At 33.9% G+C, this 18,019-nt stretch overlaps 1 protein-coding gene across 2 annotated transcripts; it reads left to right on the forward strand.

Moving 5' to 3' along the window:
• Nucleotides 1-13,617: 13,617 nt before the first annotated feature.
• LOC141899393 (uncharacterized) lies at nt 13,618-18,016 on the forward strand. Of its 2 annotated transcripts, XM_074785658.1 has the most exons (14): nt 13,618-13,748; nt 14,165-14,279; nt 14,690-15,006; nt 15,107-15,232; nt 15,353-15,551; nt 15,627-15,914; nt 15,999-16,239; nt 16,325-16,502; nt 16,587-16,814; nt 16,897-17,068; nt 17,162-17,307; nt 17,391-17,564; nt 17,693-17,787; nt 17,875-18,016. In XM_074785658.1, exons 1-12 carry the CDS (start codon nt 13,712-13,714, stop codon nt 17,555-17,557), a joined length of 2,214 nt encoding a protein of 737 aa, XP_074641759.1. In that variant the 5' UTR covers nt 13,618-13,711; the 3' UTR covers nt 17,558-17,564; nt 17,693-17,787; nt 17,875-18,016. The 2 variants fall into 2 exon arrangements, with proteins under 2 accessions (XP_074641759.1, XP_074641758.1); XM_074785657.1 differs by lacking the exon at nt 13,618-13,748 and having other exon boundaries at nt 13,964-14,279.
• Nucleotides 18,017-18,019: the final 3 nt, after the last annotated feature.

Below are 18,019 nucleotides of genomic sequence, written 5' to 3' on the forward strand. Positions count from 1 at the left end.
ACTATGTTATTTACAATAATTGGTTTAGCTATTTCAATTTCATTAAAATCCACGCCTACACCCAATAAACTGGATAAACCACCAAATAATAATTTATACAAGATAAAGTGAAAGATGGTTTAAAAAAATTAGCAAAATATTTATGGGAACTATCTAAAAAATCTGCCGCAGCTTCACCCGGAGTTATAGCGTCAATTGTTGGTTTTATATTGAAATCTGCAGGAAGTATTATTAACTTTGCTGCTGAACATATTATTTTATTTTTAATTACAATTGTTAGTGCTATTATTTTTGGGTTAGTGAATATGATAAAAAATAAATAATCAATTTTTTTATTAAATAAATGAGTGGGAGTTATATAAATCCTTCTAAGAATTCTAGAATATCTAATGCTATTAAAGCAGAGAGATCTCATCATATAATTACTCATAATCCTTCTAATATTAATCCTGATGAAACATTATATGTTAGAATCCCGAGATTAAATCAAAATACTTTTTATGTTCCAAATAGTATTTATTTATCAGCTGATATAAAAGTAACTTGTCATGATGATAATTATGTTGTAGATAATGTTGGAAGATATTTGATTAAAACATTAACTATAAAGATTAGACCAGAAACAGTTTTCTCATTAGATGATTATAATTTATTTATGCATTATAAAGATGTATGGTTAACAAAAGAAAATAGAAATAATATGATATTTCAAGGCATCCAATCAGAAAATCAAAATAAATTAAGATCTGAAGCTAATAATGCAGTAGTAACTAATGCTGTAGATAATTTAATCAAAAAGATTTATGGAAGCAAATACCAAATTCCGTTAGACTTTGAATTGATAAATAATAATGCACCTTTGTATAAATACGCAATTCAAGAAGATATTATATTCGAAATAACATTTGCTCCTGTTAATGAAATTGTATTATCAAGCGTAGTTAAAGATATGGGTTATAAATTATCGAATATATGTTTAGAATATGATACAGTATCTGATGAAAATATTGCTAACACAATTCAAACTCAATACAATCAAGGATTTTCATTATTATATGATTACATTGATAAATTTAAAACTGTAACTATTAATGCAAATGAAGAAATAATTAACGAGAATATTAACTTCCCAAGGAGATCTACTAAAGGCGAATTAATATTCTTTACCATTGCAACATTTCTAATGGCGCAATAAATGTTGATGATTATTATAATCCTGAAATATCAAAAGTAGAAATAACAATTGAAGGTATAGCAAATAAAATATTTTGTCAGAGAATGAGAATGATAGATCAGTGGCCAGAAATTAGAAAACATTTTATGAATGAAAGAAATAAATCATCTGAAAATTGTAATATTAATCAAATTGATTATTATACCGGCAATAAATATGGATTATGGTTAGATTTTAGAACAACAGAGGATAATTCATTACGTGGTTCTGGGAAAAAGCTGCAGAATACTAAAGATGGGATACAATTATTCATGAAAAAGAAGAAAGGAATCAAAAAATTTCAAAATGCACATTTATATTATATCTGACGCGCAATTAAATATTATAAATTCTCAATTAGATAGTATTCAATATTAGAAATATTAAGTTAAAATTAACGATATATAAATGGGTGTTAAAAAAACTCCTAATACTAAAGAACAATAATTAAGAAATTTATATTACAACCCTGGGAGTTCGGTTGCTTATTCTTCTACCAAAAATATATGGCGTCAAGTAAAACAAGATAAATTAGATAAGATAATCCCACAAAATTTAGTTAAATATAATGATATAAATGATTTTATGTTAGAACAGCCAACATATACAACACATAAAAAAATTGTTAGAAAATATAAAACTCGTAAAACTATGGTAAGTTATGTAGATCAACAGTGGCAAGGAGATTTAATTGATATGAAAAATGTTAAGAAAGATAATGATGATTATTGGTGGATATTAAATATGATTGATATTTTTAGTCGTTATGTATGGAGCTTCCCACTTTATAGAAAAGATGATGTACAAACATCAAATGTTTTAAGAAAATTTCTTTCGGATGATAAACTAAAACCAGAAAAAATACAATTTGATGATGGAAAAGAGTTTGATAATTCACTTGTTCATGAACTCTTAGATAATCATAATATTAAATATTTTTCAACAAAATCGGATAAAAAAGCAGCAGTTGTTGAACGATTTAATAGAACATTAAGAACAAGAATGTGGAAATATTTTACAGCAAATAATACTTTTAAATGGATTGATGTTTTACCAAAATTGATAGAAGGATATAATAATTTTTATCATTCTTCTAATTTATATGGAGCATTTCTTGTAGATGATTTTGGTGAACCTAAATTTAAAGTTGGTCAAAATGTTAGAATTTCTAAGTATAAAAAGATATTTGACAAAGGATACGATCGATTTTACTAGGGAAATATATAAAAGGTTATAACAACAAAACCATATGTCTATAAATTAGAAGATTTAAATGGTGAAGATTATTGATGGGTATTTTTATGAAGAAGAATTGAGTTTAACTACTGAAAACCTAGAACAAGAATATAAAATTGAAAAAGTATTAAAAACAAAAACTATTAAAAGAAAAAAATATTCTTTAGTAAAATGGGTTGGATGGCCAGATAAATTTAATGAATGGATATTATCAAGTAAAATTAAAAATATATAAATGAATAAGGAATTATTTATATTTGAACCTCATAATGTGTTAATTTCTGGTGTAACAAATTGTGGAAAAACTTATTTTATATCAAATTTATTAGAAACTATTTATAAAAACTATTTTGATAATATAGTATTATTTTGTCCAACATATGAATTAAATCAAACTTATGATATAATATTACTAGAAATAATAAATTTATTATATTAGATCCTAAAACAGTTAAAGAAAATTTAGATGATTGTATTAAAATAGCAATTGATATATATATATATATATATGTATATATATATATATATATATATATATATATATATATATATATATGTATGTATGTATGTATAAAAGATCTAATACATTATTTATCATAGATTATTGTGTTAATCTACATGATTCAAAAGTTAGAGAAAGTGAGTTATGCTATTTAGCTTTTTCTGGGAGACATTTTGGGATAACAACATGGGTTTTAAATCAAAAATATAATTCAATTGTTAAAGATTTTAGAGAAATTATTAGATTTTTAGTTTTATTCTACAATAAAGATAGGAAATCGATGAAAAATGCACTTGAGGAAAATGATATTATTCCGCATGATTTACATAATGAATATATGGATAAATTGAAAAATAATAAAAGATCAAATTTACTATTTCGATTACAACACCCATTTAAATATGAATTCATTTAAACTCAACTAGCTTGTTAATCTAGTATATTTTTAGTTACATTCTAGTTGAAATCTCGTTATTGGTAGTTGAAACAAAAATCAAATAAAATTCAACAAAAAATAAATAAAAATAACAATATTTCAACTAGCTTGTTAATCTATTATGTGTTTAGTTACATTCTAGTTGAATTCTAGTTGAATTCTAGTTGCAACAACACAACTAATTTGTTTGTTATATAAATGGGAGGTGAAAAGAAAATAAAATCTAAAAATAGTGATGTTCCAATTGAAAAAACTTTAGATGATTTAGGAATATTAGAAACAAAATTAACTCCAGATGATGGTTCTTTAAATGATATTACCACAAATAATAATTATGAATATTTTCTTTATTGCAAAAATCAATTAGAAATATTAATAGCATCTGGGAAATGTAAAAATTTTATCGGTAAAAATTTAACTTATAATGAATTAGATACAATGAAATCAGATGAAATTGTTAGATTATTTAAGATTTAATTTTAGAACCGCGAGAACAGCTAGAATTAATTATGTAAATATATGCTACCAATTCAAGATAAAAATAAATTATATTCCGATTTAAAAAATGATTATTTAGTTATGGCTGAATTAAATAAATGGATTGGATATTTATCATTTCAATTAGGCGGATTTATGACATTATTATCAACTGGAGTTATAACATTTTCAAATATTGGAAGTAAAAATTTTTCTATAATAAATGAGCGAAGTGCGAGAGGTGAAGGAATTAGCTGTGAAGAAAAAACCGAGAACTCCGAACCAAGTTGAATGGTCTCGGCAATTAGGAATTAAATCACAAGAATATAAAAAAGCTGTAAAAGAAAAAATAAATAATGAAAACGTTAATAAAAATGGTGAAAATATTGTTATTTCTACTTCTTCTAATAATAGAATATTTAATATCTATATTTTACAACTGGATTTGTAATTGTATTCATTTTGATTGGGTGTAGTTGGTATAAGAAATCAAATAAAATTTATGATATTAATAATTCTGAAACTACTGCTATTAAAAATGAAAATACTTCTGAAATTCCAAAATTCACAATGAAATAAAATGGATTAATATTTCAGAAAAAAAGCAAAAAAAAAAAATTTTTAGCGAACCTATGGTTCGCTTCTTATGCCAACGGTCTAGTTGGCCTTGTGCCAATATTGCTAGAAAGTGATGTTAATAAGCCACATTTTGAAACGGTGATAGACCCGGTCGTATTTCTTGTTGCAGATGATTCAAATAGCCACTGTATTTTCGAATAAACACTCGCTATTGTGCGAATTTCGTTGCGATGTGATCGATCTACGCTGTAAAATTTTAGATAATTAGAAAATTTCCTTAGCTTTTATATAGTTTGACATGACCTGGAATAACCTAAGTCATGAATAATAATTAGCAGATGCGCATGCGCTTAACACTGCGTAGAATGACAGGTGGATCCTCGCTAAAATAGATCCATTTTGTAAAATATCAAGCTGTGTATTGTCGATTACTGTTAAGAAAACAAATGGCGGAAAAGCACGTTACATTTTTATACTTTGGTCACTGATCGACACTAGAAATAAGAGTACCGTCGACGTCAAGATACTCGAAGAAACCGTAGCGTATTAACTTCCACCAGTCGTCGGGTATGGTACATGTACGAGGGAGGGAGGTAAGTCTTCAGTTTCTCCTGATGAATTAACGAATCACAATGTATATCCAATAAAAAGACCTTCATTTTTTCATGACTGGACCTCGTTTGTAAAAAAAATGCCTGCTGAATCGGAATACAAACTTCTTTCAGCTATATCGTTTGCCCCTATAGGTTATTAGGAGAAAAAAAAAAAACTTCCACCCCTCCACTTTTTACTCAATGGATTTGCTGGCCTTGCGATTGCGCAATACCGATTAATGATGGCAGCACCAGCTTGCCAATTGAAAGCTCTCCACATTTTCGGCTGTCCCTGAAGCTATTTTAATAGCGAATGTGCGATTACTGAATTATTTCCGAAAAAAGTTATAACAACATAATTAAAGACCTGATTTAGCGATATGAACGGTGGGTTTGAATTGCTTTGTCTTCTTATCTGTCGCTACAATGCGTGTTTGTGCATGAAAACAGTTTCTTCAATGATTTTGATAGAACATTGCACAGGCTTTTAAAACATTTCTTGAGGGTGGCCAGGCTGAAATTTCGAGATGATACGAACGAACTTAATATTCAGCGTAATTTAGCAACTCGCGATATTTGGTCATTAATTAGTTTGCTGGGGCAATGGAATACAGAAGCATCAGTAAAACATATATTGTCCTCTTGTTTAGGTAATGATCTGGCGAGTAGCAGTCATTAAACTTATAACGAAAATTACGACGTTCACGGGAAACCATAACCTAGATACACGTACGACGGAACATCTGAACTATTCAAGATTCCAGTTATTGTAAAAAAATTAGCTTTTTATTTTGCAAAAAAATAAAACATTTTATTTTATATGAAGTGTTACCTCTCTATCTCACAGTTCTTTGTCAACTAAGTTTTGATTATTACCCCCCCCCCCCTCCGCCCCAATTTCAAATGCAAAGTTCAATGTTACCCAGGATTGACTGGTAAGATTAACAATGCCAGACTTAATCTCTCGATGAGATCTTCCTGACCAATTACTTATTGGGACCAGGTCAGCAGCCACTTCTTTGAAAGCATATTTCGCCTTCTTCCTTTTACTTCTCAAATTATCATATCGGTGAGCTTCTGGGCCATTGGTCCTTTATTTTTGATTAATTGAATATCTCACTACTTTTGACTATCTACGCGGAGCAATTAAATTGTCCACATAAGTCATTTCGGATTCTAGATATACATTATTTTTATTATTTTATTTTTTATTTAATCAAAAATTTCTAAATCATGATGACCGTCTTCATTTTTTGCATGATAGATTATTTTAAATCCTTCTAAATCTTTTAATTCCTCTATACTCAATGAAACCCATTTATCAGGTAAAAATACTTTAAATTCTCGCGTTGTACTAACACTACAGTAACTTAAATTCGCTGATACTTTCTCTCTATATTTAGTTTTTATCTTTTCGAATTTCAATATTTTATGTTCAATTTCTTTTGTAACATCGACTAACTTTTTTATTTCAAATTGTTTTTTTGCTGGTTTTTTTCTGTTATTTATTGTTGCTAAGAATGCTTTTCTATCTCCCATTTATTAGGGGAAAAAATTATTTGTGGTGATGAGAGGTGTCTCGCCCTCTCGCCCTCTGGGCTGAAAGCCACAATTTCTAATTACTGACATAAGTTTACACATTTTCTGGGATTTTCACATGGTTGTCATCGTTCTCACGAAAAGGTCATTCCATGAAAAATTACCGAGGACTTTAGGGGGTGCACGTGCCCCCTGTGCACCCTCTGGATCCGCCGCTGATTAGATTGCCAAGTAGTGAGTGCCACCATTCAGTACCTAAGCAAATGTAATCGCTTGTTCATTTACGAGACTGAGATCAATGGTTCCCTGTCTTGACTGTCCCAAATGATATGTTTTTTAAATGTGACTATATAAAAAATATCAGTCTATTATTTGAAGAAATATCCCTTCGTATGATTTGTAAACATTATTAAGATAGGTTTGCTATACCTGTATTTTCGAATAAAGCTATTCATATCAAAGAATGCTACACAAAGAATGCTACGTATATGTGAGCGAAGATATGATACCATAATCCAGTTCCTGAGACAGTATACTCATCCCTGGGGGAATGAACAATAACTCTTTCTCACACTCTGATAAGCCAATAGGCGATCTTCATAAAGTCACGGGTAATGTGAAATAAAGAAAAAAAAACTATCGAATATTGGTACATGAATCAATTGAAGAAATTACGACGAGTAAGAGAAAAGGAACGTTTTTTAACGTTCGTTTTCTTTTCACTATTGCAATGGCTTTGCACCACAATAAAATGCCATCCGCAGAGTTTTGCTAAGCTGTTGTTAAGACAGCTGAGAGAAATTCAATTTCAACCACGCATTATCATCTAGTGTTCATCATATTTAGCTAGTGTTCATCATCTTGAACTAGTGTTCCTTTAAGTCTTCCGACCAAAGCTTTGTCCTAAGTCCATAACCTCGATTAATGAGCCGCGTTCATGCAATTCTCAAAATAAGCTAAAAATGTGTAATTAGCTAAATTAGTCTTCTCACTGCGGATGGTTACATTTCATTTCATTTTTATTGTTCCACAAAAACATGTTTTGCACAGAACATTCATACATTCAATCTTAACAGTAGATGGCATTTTACAGCGAAGCACATCGTTGATAAACATATATACATACACACAATACACACACACACACACACACACATGTACGATGGGTAAATATTACGGGACCTCGTTTACGCACCCCCAATTAATTTACAGAAGTTACTTAGTTTTACCGCCATTTTGTGCGTATGGTAAACTTCCCCGAGGTTTTCTATTCTTGGTACCCCCAATAGTAACGCGAGAAAAGGCGCGCTCTTTCGTTAGCATATACAGGGCATTCTAAAATAGCATGCCTTTCATCCCCCAGGGTTTGGGCGTTACACTTCGTAACTGTCATCTCGTGCAAGACGATGGCTGAATGAACTCCATTGTCGAATAATCAACTACAATATCGCAATACACAGCGCTGGTTGCCAAACATGTTATCAATACACCCCACATTATTGTTGTGGCGTTTCTACGGATTTTGATGGTATACGGTCCAAATAAATCGCATGCTGAATGTAGAAACGGTGCACTTTGGCGTAACGCGAATACTAGGTCGATCAGCCATATATTGTTGTTCAACGTTTGCTTTCAATGTTTGACAGAAAAAACACTTAAAAACGACTGACTTACGATACCATTCATTCCAATGATCCAATTTTCTTTTCTTGTTTTCGCGCTTGTCGCAGCAACGCCCGAATGACCAAATTGATGTTTATATTGAACCACCAATTTTGATCGAGAGCTATTCTTGGTCAACAATGTAGGGTGTTTTTGGTCATAGCTTACATCGGAATGTCTTAATGTGCCCCCGACACGAATTATGCCTCTTCATCCATGAATGGAGATAATTGAAGATATCCTGACTTAAAATCACAACTCCCCAGATCTGCTTGAGCTCAATACACCAATTTCAATTTGGCTTTCTTATTTCGTTCGCCGTGAGAAAATCGTCGATTGTATTGTTTCTTTTCTACACTTCATACGTAAAATATTTATGTAACGCATTACAGTCGTAACAACACGAATTAATTTAACGTACCTATCCTTTCTGACAGGGTAATTAAATGATTGTCTCGGGCGATTATTATACGTGTATTACTGGCCGCTGCCAACGATACGTCTTGGGTTATGCGGTCGACTCTGGTGACTTTTTTATTCTGGTCGCAGTCGTGGTTGGCCTCCCCAATAAACCATTTTACAGTTGCTAGCCGCCATTTTGTTAGGGAACTTTCATTCTGTATTGTTGGGTCATTTTTTCTATTTTTTAAAAACTATTTGTGATGCGTGTTTTATCCTATCTCATCTGTCCCTGGATGGATTTTGACAGTTTTTGCAACATTTAAACCGTGTGAATCTCTAGTTTTCATTTATGCAAAGATCATTTCTCAAATTTGCAACAATGCGACATGAGAGCGATATGAAAATTGGTGGTCATTTTTTGCCGCCCGCATAAAAATCCAGGGTACTGAACTCCAGGGTACTTCATTATTTTCAGAAACAATTTTCTAAAAAATCCAAACATTTCAAGAACTGTGCGTATAAACGCCCCGTTTCGAGTGAACTTAAAATTTTAAGATATCTTGCCTATTTTTTTATCGTATGACTCTTTAACTGCAGCGCGTGTGTTGTTATTCATAGTTTCGGCGCTGTTTTCTATGCGTGTATGACAGTACATGGGTGTTATTTTTACTTGTTTCCACGGAAAATGGCCTCACGCAATTTTATGGTCTACAACAACAACGACAACGACAACGACAACGACAACGAACAACGACAACCAACAACGACAACAACAACTTGGAATCTGGTTTTTTTTCAAAAACAAGCCAAACCAAAACGCCAAATTGTGTACAGTTAGTATTACATTGGAGAAATCCCCTTCACGCGATTAATTGGTGGCCAAATATGATCTACCGTGGACTCTGCATCTGGCGCCAAACGAATTTTTGTATCCAGAACACCATTCGATATCAAAGGGAACACATTTGTTTTGGTAGTTCCTAAGACTAAGTGTTGTTTTCGAAATTTACCAACTATGCCAATTCTAATAATCACTCATTAATCAACACTAATTAATAAACACTCATTCACCTGATGAAGCTTCTATACGTTAGTAGCGAAAGCTCGTGTGTAAAATAAGAAGTTATCCTATATAGTACTACTCGTCTCTTTATCAATTCTAATAATGTAAGTCTTTATTGTTTCTTTTTTGCTGGAACATGCATAACTTTTTCTGGACAAACTTTTATAATCTGTCAAATCATGGAATCTGAAACGATTGAGACGTTAAGACATTAAAACGTCCATAGTCAAATGTTTTTCGGCTATAATGAATGTAACTAACTCCCTGGGGCAATGAAGCGCACGATGAAATGATCCCCCTATTGTAATCCCACTCTCATCGCTCATCTGCTCGGCTGTCCAGGTACGCGCCTCCCTCACACTTAATACTGTTTCGTCCGGGGCAAAACGAGCGGCGGGGTTGTTGACAGAGAGATCTCCCGCCAATCTCACCACTCGACTGTCCGCGATGCGTCTTTCTAACGATTGCTTGGAAACAGAAAGTTTCCTCGACGACGATGGCGTCAGCGTGACTGGCCATTTTGTTGCGATACTAACAGCATCACGAGACCGTCAAATTATTCAAATAAAATTCGGTTAAGCTCATTTTCATGAATTTGATGTCCGGAACAAACAAAATGTTAATTTTTTCATACAGAAATTCGATTTCAGGATAGAAGGCGGTAGAAACAAATAAAAAACATAAATCTTCGATAATAAAAATTAAATAATAAAAATAACGGTAATAAAAACTAAAAAAGAATGTTTCCTAATTACCGAAATGACGCAAATAAAGGCGGCGGATCCGTGCTCCAACTAATTAAAAAAAGGCCTAAGCTACGTAACTTGCCACAGGGGCCATTTTATATAATATGGTAGAATGAGGTATAACAGAATATTGTTGCATGGCCATGAATGACACTATTGCTCACGTTAAGCTTTACAATATGATCCTGGATGGATTACATGGATAGATTATCGGCCCAATGACAAGTGGGACAAATGAGAATTTTGGCCCGGGACGCGGAACCAAACGATGCGGGCCCAATGAGATATGGAAACCAATGAGCTGTGGGACCACATACATCATCCTGGGAATGAACTCGACAGATTTCAAGTGGTAATTTGCCTCTTGTTGGGTTTTCTGTTGAGTAACTTACTAACTGATGGAGTGAGATGGGATGATACCATATTCACGTTGAAATGGTGATAACACCTAGCACCTAGGAAAGTTACACAGTCACGGCTAAGATTAAGAGATTGGTCCACTGGGCTATATGGAATTAGTTCAAAAATTTTCAAAAATTATCAATCATTATACTCATTGACGATTAAACATCAACTAATTGCATTGGAATTATGTTGTTACTTTCAGAAATTCACAAATCGAAAAGAACGAAAACTCTATCCAAGACGTAAGTGTTTATCAACGGAATAGTATCGTTGTTCCAGGGTCACCCTGACACAATACACAGACGGGATATAAAGCTTCTGATTATATATGACATATTAGCTTTCATTCATAAGACATATGAATTCTGGAATTACAAAAGAACATTTTGAAAATTAAACATTGTTCATGACGATTTACAACTTCTTTTTTTAACATGTCAGAATTTTTCTGGTGTTGTCACATTGCGGAAACGCGAATATTTTCCAATAACGCGATATTTTATTGTAAAAAGTACGGGATTATCCCCTGTGGGACAAAAAACTACCAATCGATGTTAAGATTTAGTTCTTAATCCCGTCCCGTCTCCTCCAGTACACAGATTTAAGACATCTAGTTTAGCTTTACCAAGTAGAGTCATCGTAGAACTATTCCACATCTGCGTTATCTCGATGTAACGCTTCCATATCGTGTTCACGTTTGCACCACTGACGAGTTGAAACTTGACTTCACATCCGTTCACGAATATTCGGGCACTGATGGGATCAAGCTGTGGCTGTACACCATAAAGAACACGTAACCGGTCAATAGTTTAATCGCTGTCTGACTCTGACTTGCAGCTTCAACTGCTTTTACGACCTTGGGTTTTGTGCACTAGGATTTGAAGTAATTTTCCCATGACAGTTATTGCACGTCATTTGCAAGGCTTGACATTTTTTCACGACAAAAATCATGCTGATACCCATAGACCATACATTCTCGGCTAGTTGGTTTCAATGTATCGAGTCGGCTTCGATAGGGCTTTTTAGTAGAACCCTGTCAAGGTCAGGCCCGTACTCAGGATTCTTTTTAAGGGAGGGGGGTTCTACTTGGATAAATAGGGCAACATCAACGAGAATGGCAGGCACCCAAGTGATGGCAGGCGCGAATCAAAGAGGATGAGAAAATTTTGATATTTTACCAGCTTTTAGATCACTTTAAACATACACATGGGTGGATCCTTATAAAATAGGCATTATCCACGAAAAACGAGGGGGTCTTGGGGTCCTTCAGAAATTTTTGAAAATTTACAGATTTTTTGTGCCAATTTCCAAGCAATAAATAGCTCCTGATACGAATTGCTTTCTGAAATTTACTGCATTAAGATGTAGTTTCAATAAGATGAAATCCTGAAGAATGATGTACCATTTTGTTGAAAAAATATCTACTTTCACGAATGCACGGTTCGAATGCACGGCATGGCTTAATCATCTTCACCCGGGGACAGAGAACGCTATCTTGTCTCGACCCTTTTCTGTCCCGAAATTGCACGACGTTGCACTCTTGCGGAGTCCTGTGAGGTATCATTCACCATTTGTTGCATTCAATGCACCAAATGGTTCAATCTGAGAGTGTTCCAGAATCGATGCGCTTTGAGGTTAACGTTTTATCGTTATTTTTATCATCCCCGTTCTCGTTCCTCTCAAATTGATCATTGATTTTAAATACCTTCAGCCCGGCACAGTGCGATTTACTTCTTACCTTCGTTTCGTTACACGTACCTAGTGCTACTGCGATTTTCGGGAAAATCACCAACCGACGTTTCCATATCTTAACATTTTCAGCGGCATTACCGTCTGCAAGATCTGCGGCGGGGGATGGAATGATCCCGGCGATCGACATTTTCACGTTGCACGATGCACGTTTTTCGCCATATTATCTCGTTATCCAGTCCGGTCACCAGTTAAATTAGTACGTTCTAAAAACTGATAATGAGGTCAATTATTAGGCAAAACAAATCGCTTGTAAACCTATCGTCAATATTACTGACGGCGATATTTTATACCTTAGCCGAAGCTTTGAATTTACCTGGCTCATAAGAAGACCGATAGCTTCAAGCAATGTCGGTGAAACAGCAGAAACCGTACTAATTTGTAGAATGTATGTTTTATGCTATCTGGCCCACTACGCATTTTACACGGAGTCTTATTTAACGCTACAAAATTCAAACTGCATCTCGAACAGGTGTGTACCGACAGGGTCTATGATTAGATAAACGCTCCTGTTATTTCTGTTGTTTTATCAAGAAAATAGAAGGTATTGTATCTTATATTTTAGATTCCATAACGACCGCACCAGATTTTGTATGACAGGCAAAATCTGGTCCAAGTTTTGCACGAAAATGGGTACCAAGATGATTCAAAAGGTAGAAAAAATGAATTCTCGATTATCGTTTTTGGAGGCCAATACTCCTTATTTACCATCTTTAAAACCCTTATCGAATCGTATAACGGCAATTAAAATTTCAGATATTGTTCAAAACAATCTTTGTCATTGTTATTGGATCATTCTGTAAGTAAACTCTTTGACCGAGCTCGGTTCTGTATAAATGCTATTGCAGCGGTGTACGCTTGCATAATAATAAAAATAAATTCTCACACGCTCGAATTTATTTTTATTTTTCACTCACTCAACCTTTCAACCTCTGATATGAAAATACATATACCCTATTACCCTGATAATTTCATATTTATATGAATATAATATATATGATCATGGCAGCTGTAGCGTGGGTCGAGCTGTTTCACTGAGCGTCTAGGATGAACTGCCGCCTTGTCTATGAATAACTATAGATTTCAAGCATATGGAATAGTTTCAGATTATGACGGTGCAGTGGAACTATAAACCTGTTAAATATGGTATTTGATACACGGGGAATTACTATTAAAGGGTAACTGACACTTTTTTTTTTATTTCAAAATTCGATAAGTTCTATCGAACTAAGGAAGACTTTGAAATAGTTCTGTTCAAAAATGTGTAGTTTCCGCTAAAATCGTGATTTTATAAGACAATTTTTGACCTCATTTCGTTGTATACATCGCGTTAGAAATCATCGGCAATTTCCGTCGATCTCCGGCGCTGTGACGTCAATAAAGTGAGCACTGAAAATTCTCTTCTATGAGATAACGTTGCGTTTTTACTACTCGGCGTGTTTTCACTGCTTTTTCTCAAATGCCAAATCGTTGTGTTTGCTTTGGGTGCGATTATTCGGATAGGGGTATATTTCTTTTTCCGAAGAATCCTGTTCTTCGAGAAAAATGGGCTTCTTTTGTAGGTTTAAAGCGATTGAATTGGAGCGGCCCAACGTCGAATAGCGTCGTGTGTTACCGGCATTTTACCAACGATGATTTCGTTAATAAAATGCAGTATGATGCACAATTTGCAAAGAGGTAAGTTTCATTCAGTCATCTTAACATTTATTCGAGACATGGTTTGAGAATAATTATTGTATGGGCTTGAAAATCACTGTTAAAAGGGTCGCATTTTCAAGTCCAATTCAAATCAATAAAATTTATTTTTTCCACGCGCGGTATCCAATTCATAATTTTTTATGTCAAAATGCCGTTTAACTTTTGTTTGCTAAGCGTGATTGTAAAACCATGCCTTCTAGGTCAGCTTACATCGTGTGACAATAGAAACATCTTTTCATTGAACTACTACTATAGGCCACAGTGCATTGGCCATCGTACAATAGGCTTTTATTGTCATTGTGAGTGCCTTACTTCACTCACTAACTACAATAACAAAATGAATATTTCACGAGCCTTGTGAATTAACGGTTGCCTTTTGCTTGAAATAGATTGTTGCTGAAACAAGGAGCCGTGCCATCGATCCACACTGTGATAGAAACCCCTGAATCTACATCTCAACCAGAGGATTTCTTCTCGCCACCACGAAAGCCTGGACGAAAAGTGTTTGAGAAGAGGGAGAGACGGCGAGTCATTGCTGAGACTGAGAGCCAGGTTTTGCATAATCTTCAACCAAATTTGGTTGAAGATTATGCAAAACCTGGTGAAGATGACGGCGGGGAAGTGTATGCGGAACCCGGTATCAAATCAGAGTTCGAGGCGACAAGAGAATTTGCTGTGCAGGCTGAACCGGATTGTAAATCTCGAGGTAGGATTTTCATGATGGTATGGTGTATCATTGTCATTCAGTTTTGAATATATCACTGTAATCATTGAATTTCATGTTATTTAATGATAATTTTTTCTAGGGATGCAAACGCTGAAAGAAACTGCACAGGTGAAGACCAAAATTGTGTACCGCATCAAACCTAAGATTATCTACAGAACGCCATTTAAGGCTCAGCGTTCAGTTGGAATCCAGGAAAATGCATTGAGTGAGTATTCTTTATTCAGTCTATATCGTATTATGGTACGGCTTGTATTATGGGGTTTTTTATGATATCATCTATTCTCCCTATCTATTTAATCCTACTACTGTGATTGGTCTGTTTTAGCCCGAAACATTGGTATTCAATGTAAGCGACCTGCTGAAGAACTTACAAATACCTCAAAAGCCATTTGTATTGGAGAAGAATCAGATTTAGGGAGTGACAGTGAAGATGATGACTATCATCCAGATTCGGCAGAAGAGTCAGAGATGGACAGTGGCTCTGAGGATGATTCTGAAGGCAGAGTTATGTTTGAAGAAATGAGGTTAGTAAAGTATAATATTTTAATCATGAATGATATTTTCCTTTCTTTTGTATAAAACTTCATTTATCATTGCAGTGATGAATCGGATAAGTCGTATAAAGACCAAACCAAGATTATTGTGTTCCAGTCAGCAATTCTGCAGCTGTTACAATACTGCCGGCGCTGTGGAAGAGAGAACCAAGTTTGGAAGAGGCACAGAGGAACAATGTTGACTGTCAGAACAAATTGTTTGAATTGTGGTGAAACTACTGAATGGTCCAGCCAACCAACAGTTGCTCGAGGAATTCCTATATTGGATGTTTTATTAAGTGCCATGGTTCTTTTAACAGGAAGTTTGCCCACAAAAGTTTTTCGACTGTTCAAGTAAGTTGCAGTAAAAACAATACTTTCAGTCTAATCAAACATAATTTTTTAAAGTTATAAATGTAATGGTCAATCCAATTTCAGTTTCATGAATATAAAGGCTCAGAGTACCAGGACATATTTCCGGTACCAGAAAAACTATCTTCACGATGCTGTTTCATCTGTGTGGGAAGCAAGTAGATCGGCACTTGTCAACAAATTACCAGGGCCACGATTGCTTGCTGGTGATGGACGTTGCGATTCTATGGGTCATTCTGCTAAATTTGGAAGTTACACTCTGATGGATTTAATAACTAACAAAGTGATCGCGTTTCAACTTGTTCAGGTATGTCAGAACCATAAAATCTTGCTTTTTCCTGAATTTAAAACAGAGAAAGGTTTACGTCTATCTTTGTTATTGATTTTTTTAGTCGAATGAGGTAAAGAATTCAAATGCAATGGAATTGGAAGGCTTAAAGCGTTGCCGAATACAGATAGGAAACCTGAAAGTGATGGCATTTATTTCGGATATGCACATTCAAATTACTAAATGGACAAGGGAAGTTTGGAATGTAGCTCACTATTATGACTGCTGGCACGTTGTTAAAAGTAAGTTCAAAAATTCTTTGTGTAGAATTTACATATCACTCACGGAATCAAAAATGAGACGAAATACTAATTTTTCATTTCAAGGTATAACTAAGAAACTAGAAATAATGTCAAGGAAAAAGGAATGTGAAGAAATCAAGGATTGGATAAAGTCAATAAAATGTCATTTGTACTGGTGCACTGCATCATCATCACCCGGGGATAAAGAAGGCATCAGTAAAAAATGGTCATCAGCAGTCAAACACATCCAAGACAATCATGAAGACTGCAGCCATGAACCCATAACATCAGAAAAGAAATGGCTTTATCCAGGTAAGATATTATCTATTGCAACTACTGAATCAGAAATTATATCTAATTTCATGTGATGAAACATTTGATGTACTATTTACAGGATCTTTGGTTGGTGATTCTATGCAAAAATATCTGACGAATACACGGGTTATAAATAAAGTGAAGATGATGTCACCATACGGCCAGACCAGTAAACTGGAGTGTCTTCACAGTTTATTCAATCATTTTGCCCCGAAGATGATTCAGTTTTCTTACAATGGAATGACAAGCAGGTAAGCAAAGTATATAACAATTGAGTGATTTCTATTTTTTTCATACATATGTCCCTGCTAAGACTTATATCAATGTCTTATGTCTTCTCTTAGGTTACAAATAGCTGCCCTACATTTCAATGAGAATAGTGACAGAATACAAGGCACAAAGATTGATGGGACAAAAAAATATAGCATTGTCTATCCAAAATACAAGGACACCCACACATTAGGAAAACTACTCACTGATGCCACTTATGGTGAATATTAAAGTCATTAACTAAACTTATGTAAATAATTCATTACCAAACACATTGTTGGCTAACAGTGTTTTTTATTTCAGAATATGTCGACATTTGCTGGAACAAGATACTCCAGGACGTGGAAGAAGCAGATAGGCCGAGGAAAATAATCACAGTACCACCAAATCTCACATCAAACAAAGAAAAAATCACCAAAGAGGAAGCCATCGCAATGCACAGGACAAGATTCAAAAAAACTAATAGATGATTGAATGGTAAGTCTCTTGACATTTGTATTGAAGGTATAATTTCATTTAAAATTGTAATACATGCACATGAAAACATTATTATTTTGAAAACATTATTATTATATTGATTTTCTTAAAAAATACATTCTTTTTAGGTCTGCGGAAAAAATGATGACCCGAAGTGATGATTTAATTCGAAAAATAATGTACGAAGAAATATATTTGAAATTTGGCAGTTCAAAGATACCGAGTACGTTTTATTTCAACATCAGGAATCATGATATATCTTGTATTCGTTTTATAATTCAACCTAAAATATTTTTCATGTCTTTTTCAGGTGATAAAGACAAAATATCTACATTTGCATGGGAAGATTAATGGTGAAACTACAAGTCTAAGTGAAAGTTGTAGACACCAGTTCACTCAATAAATGATCTGTAGAAAATTGATAGGAAACTGAAAATAAAATTATTGATCTGCTT

This window comes from Tubulanus polymorphus, chromosome 2 (genome assembly GCF_964204645.1).
Source record: "Tubulanus polymorphus chromosome 2, tnTubPoly1.2, whole genome shotgun sequence".
In the NCBI taxonomy this organism is placed as follows: domain Eukaryota; kingdom Metazoa; phylum Nemertea; class Palaeonemertea; order Tubulaniformes; family Tubulanidae; genus Tubulanus; species Tubulanus polymorphus.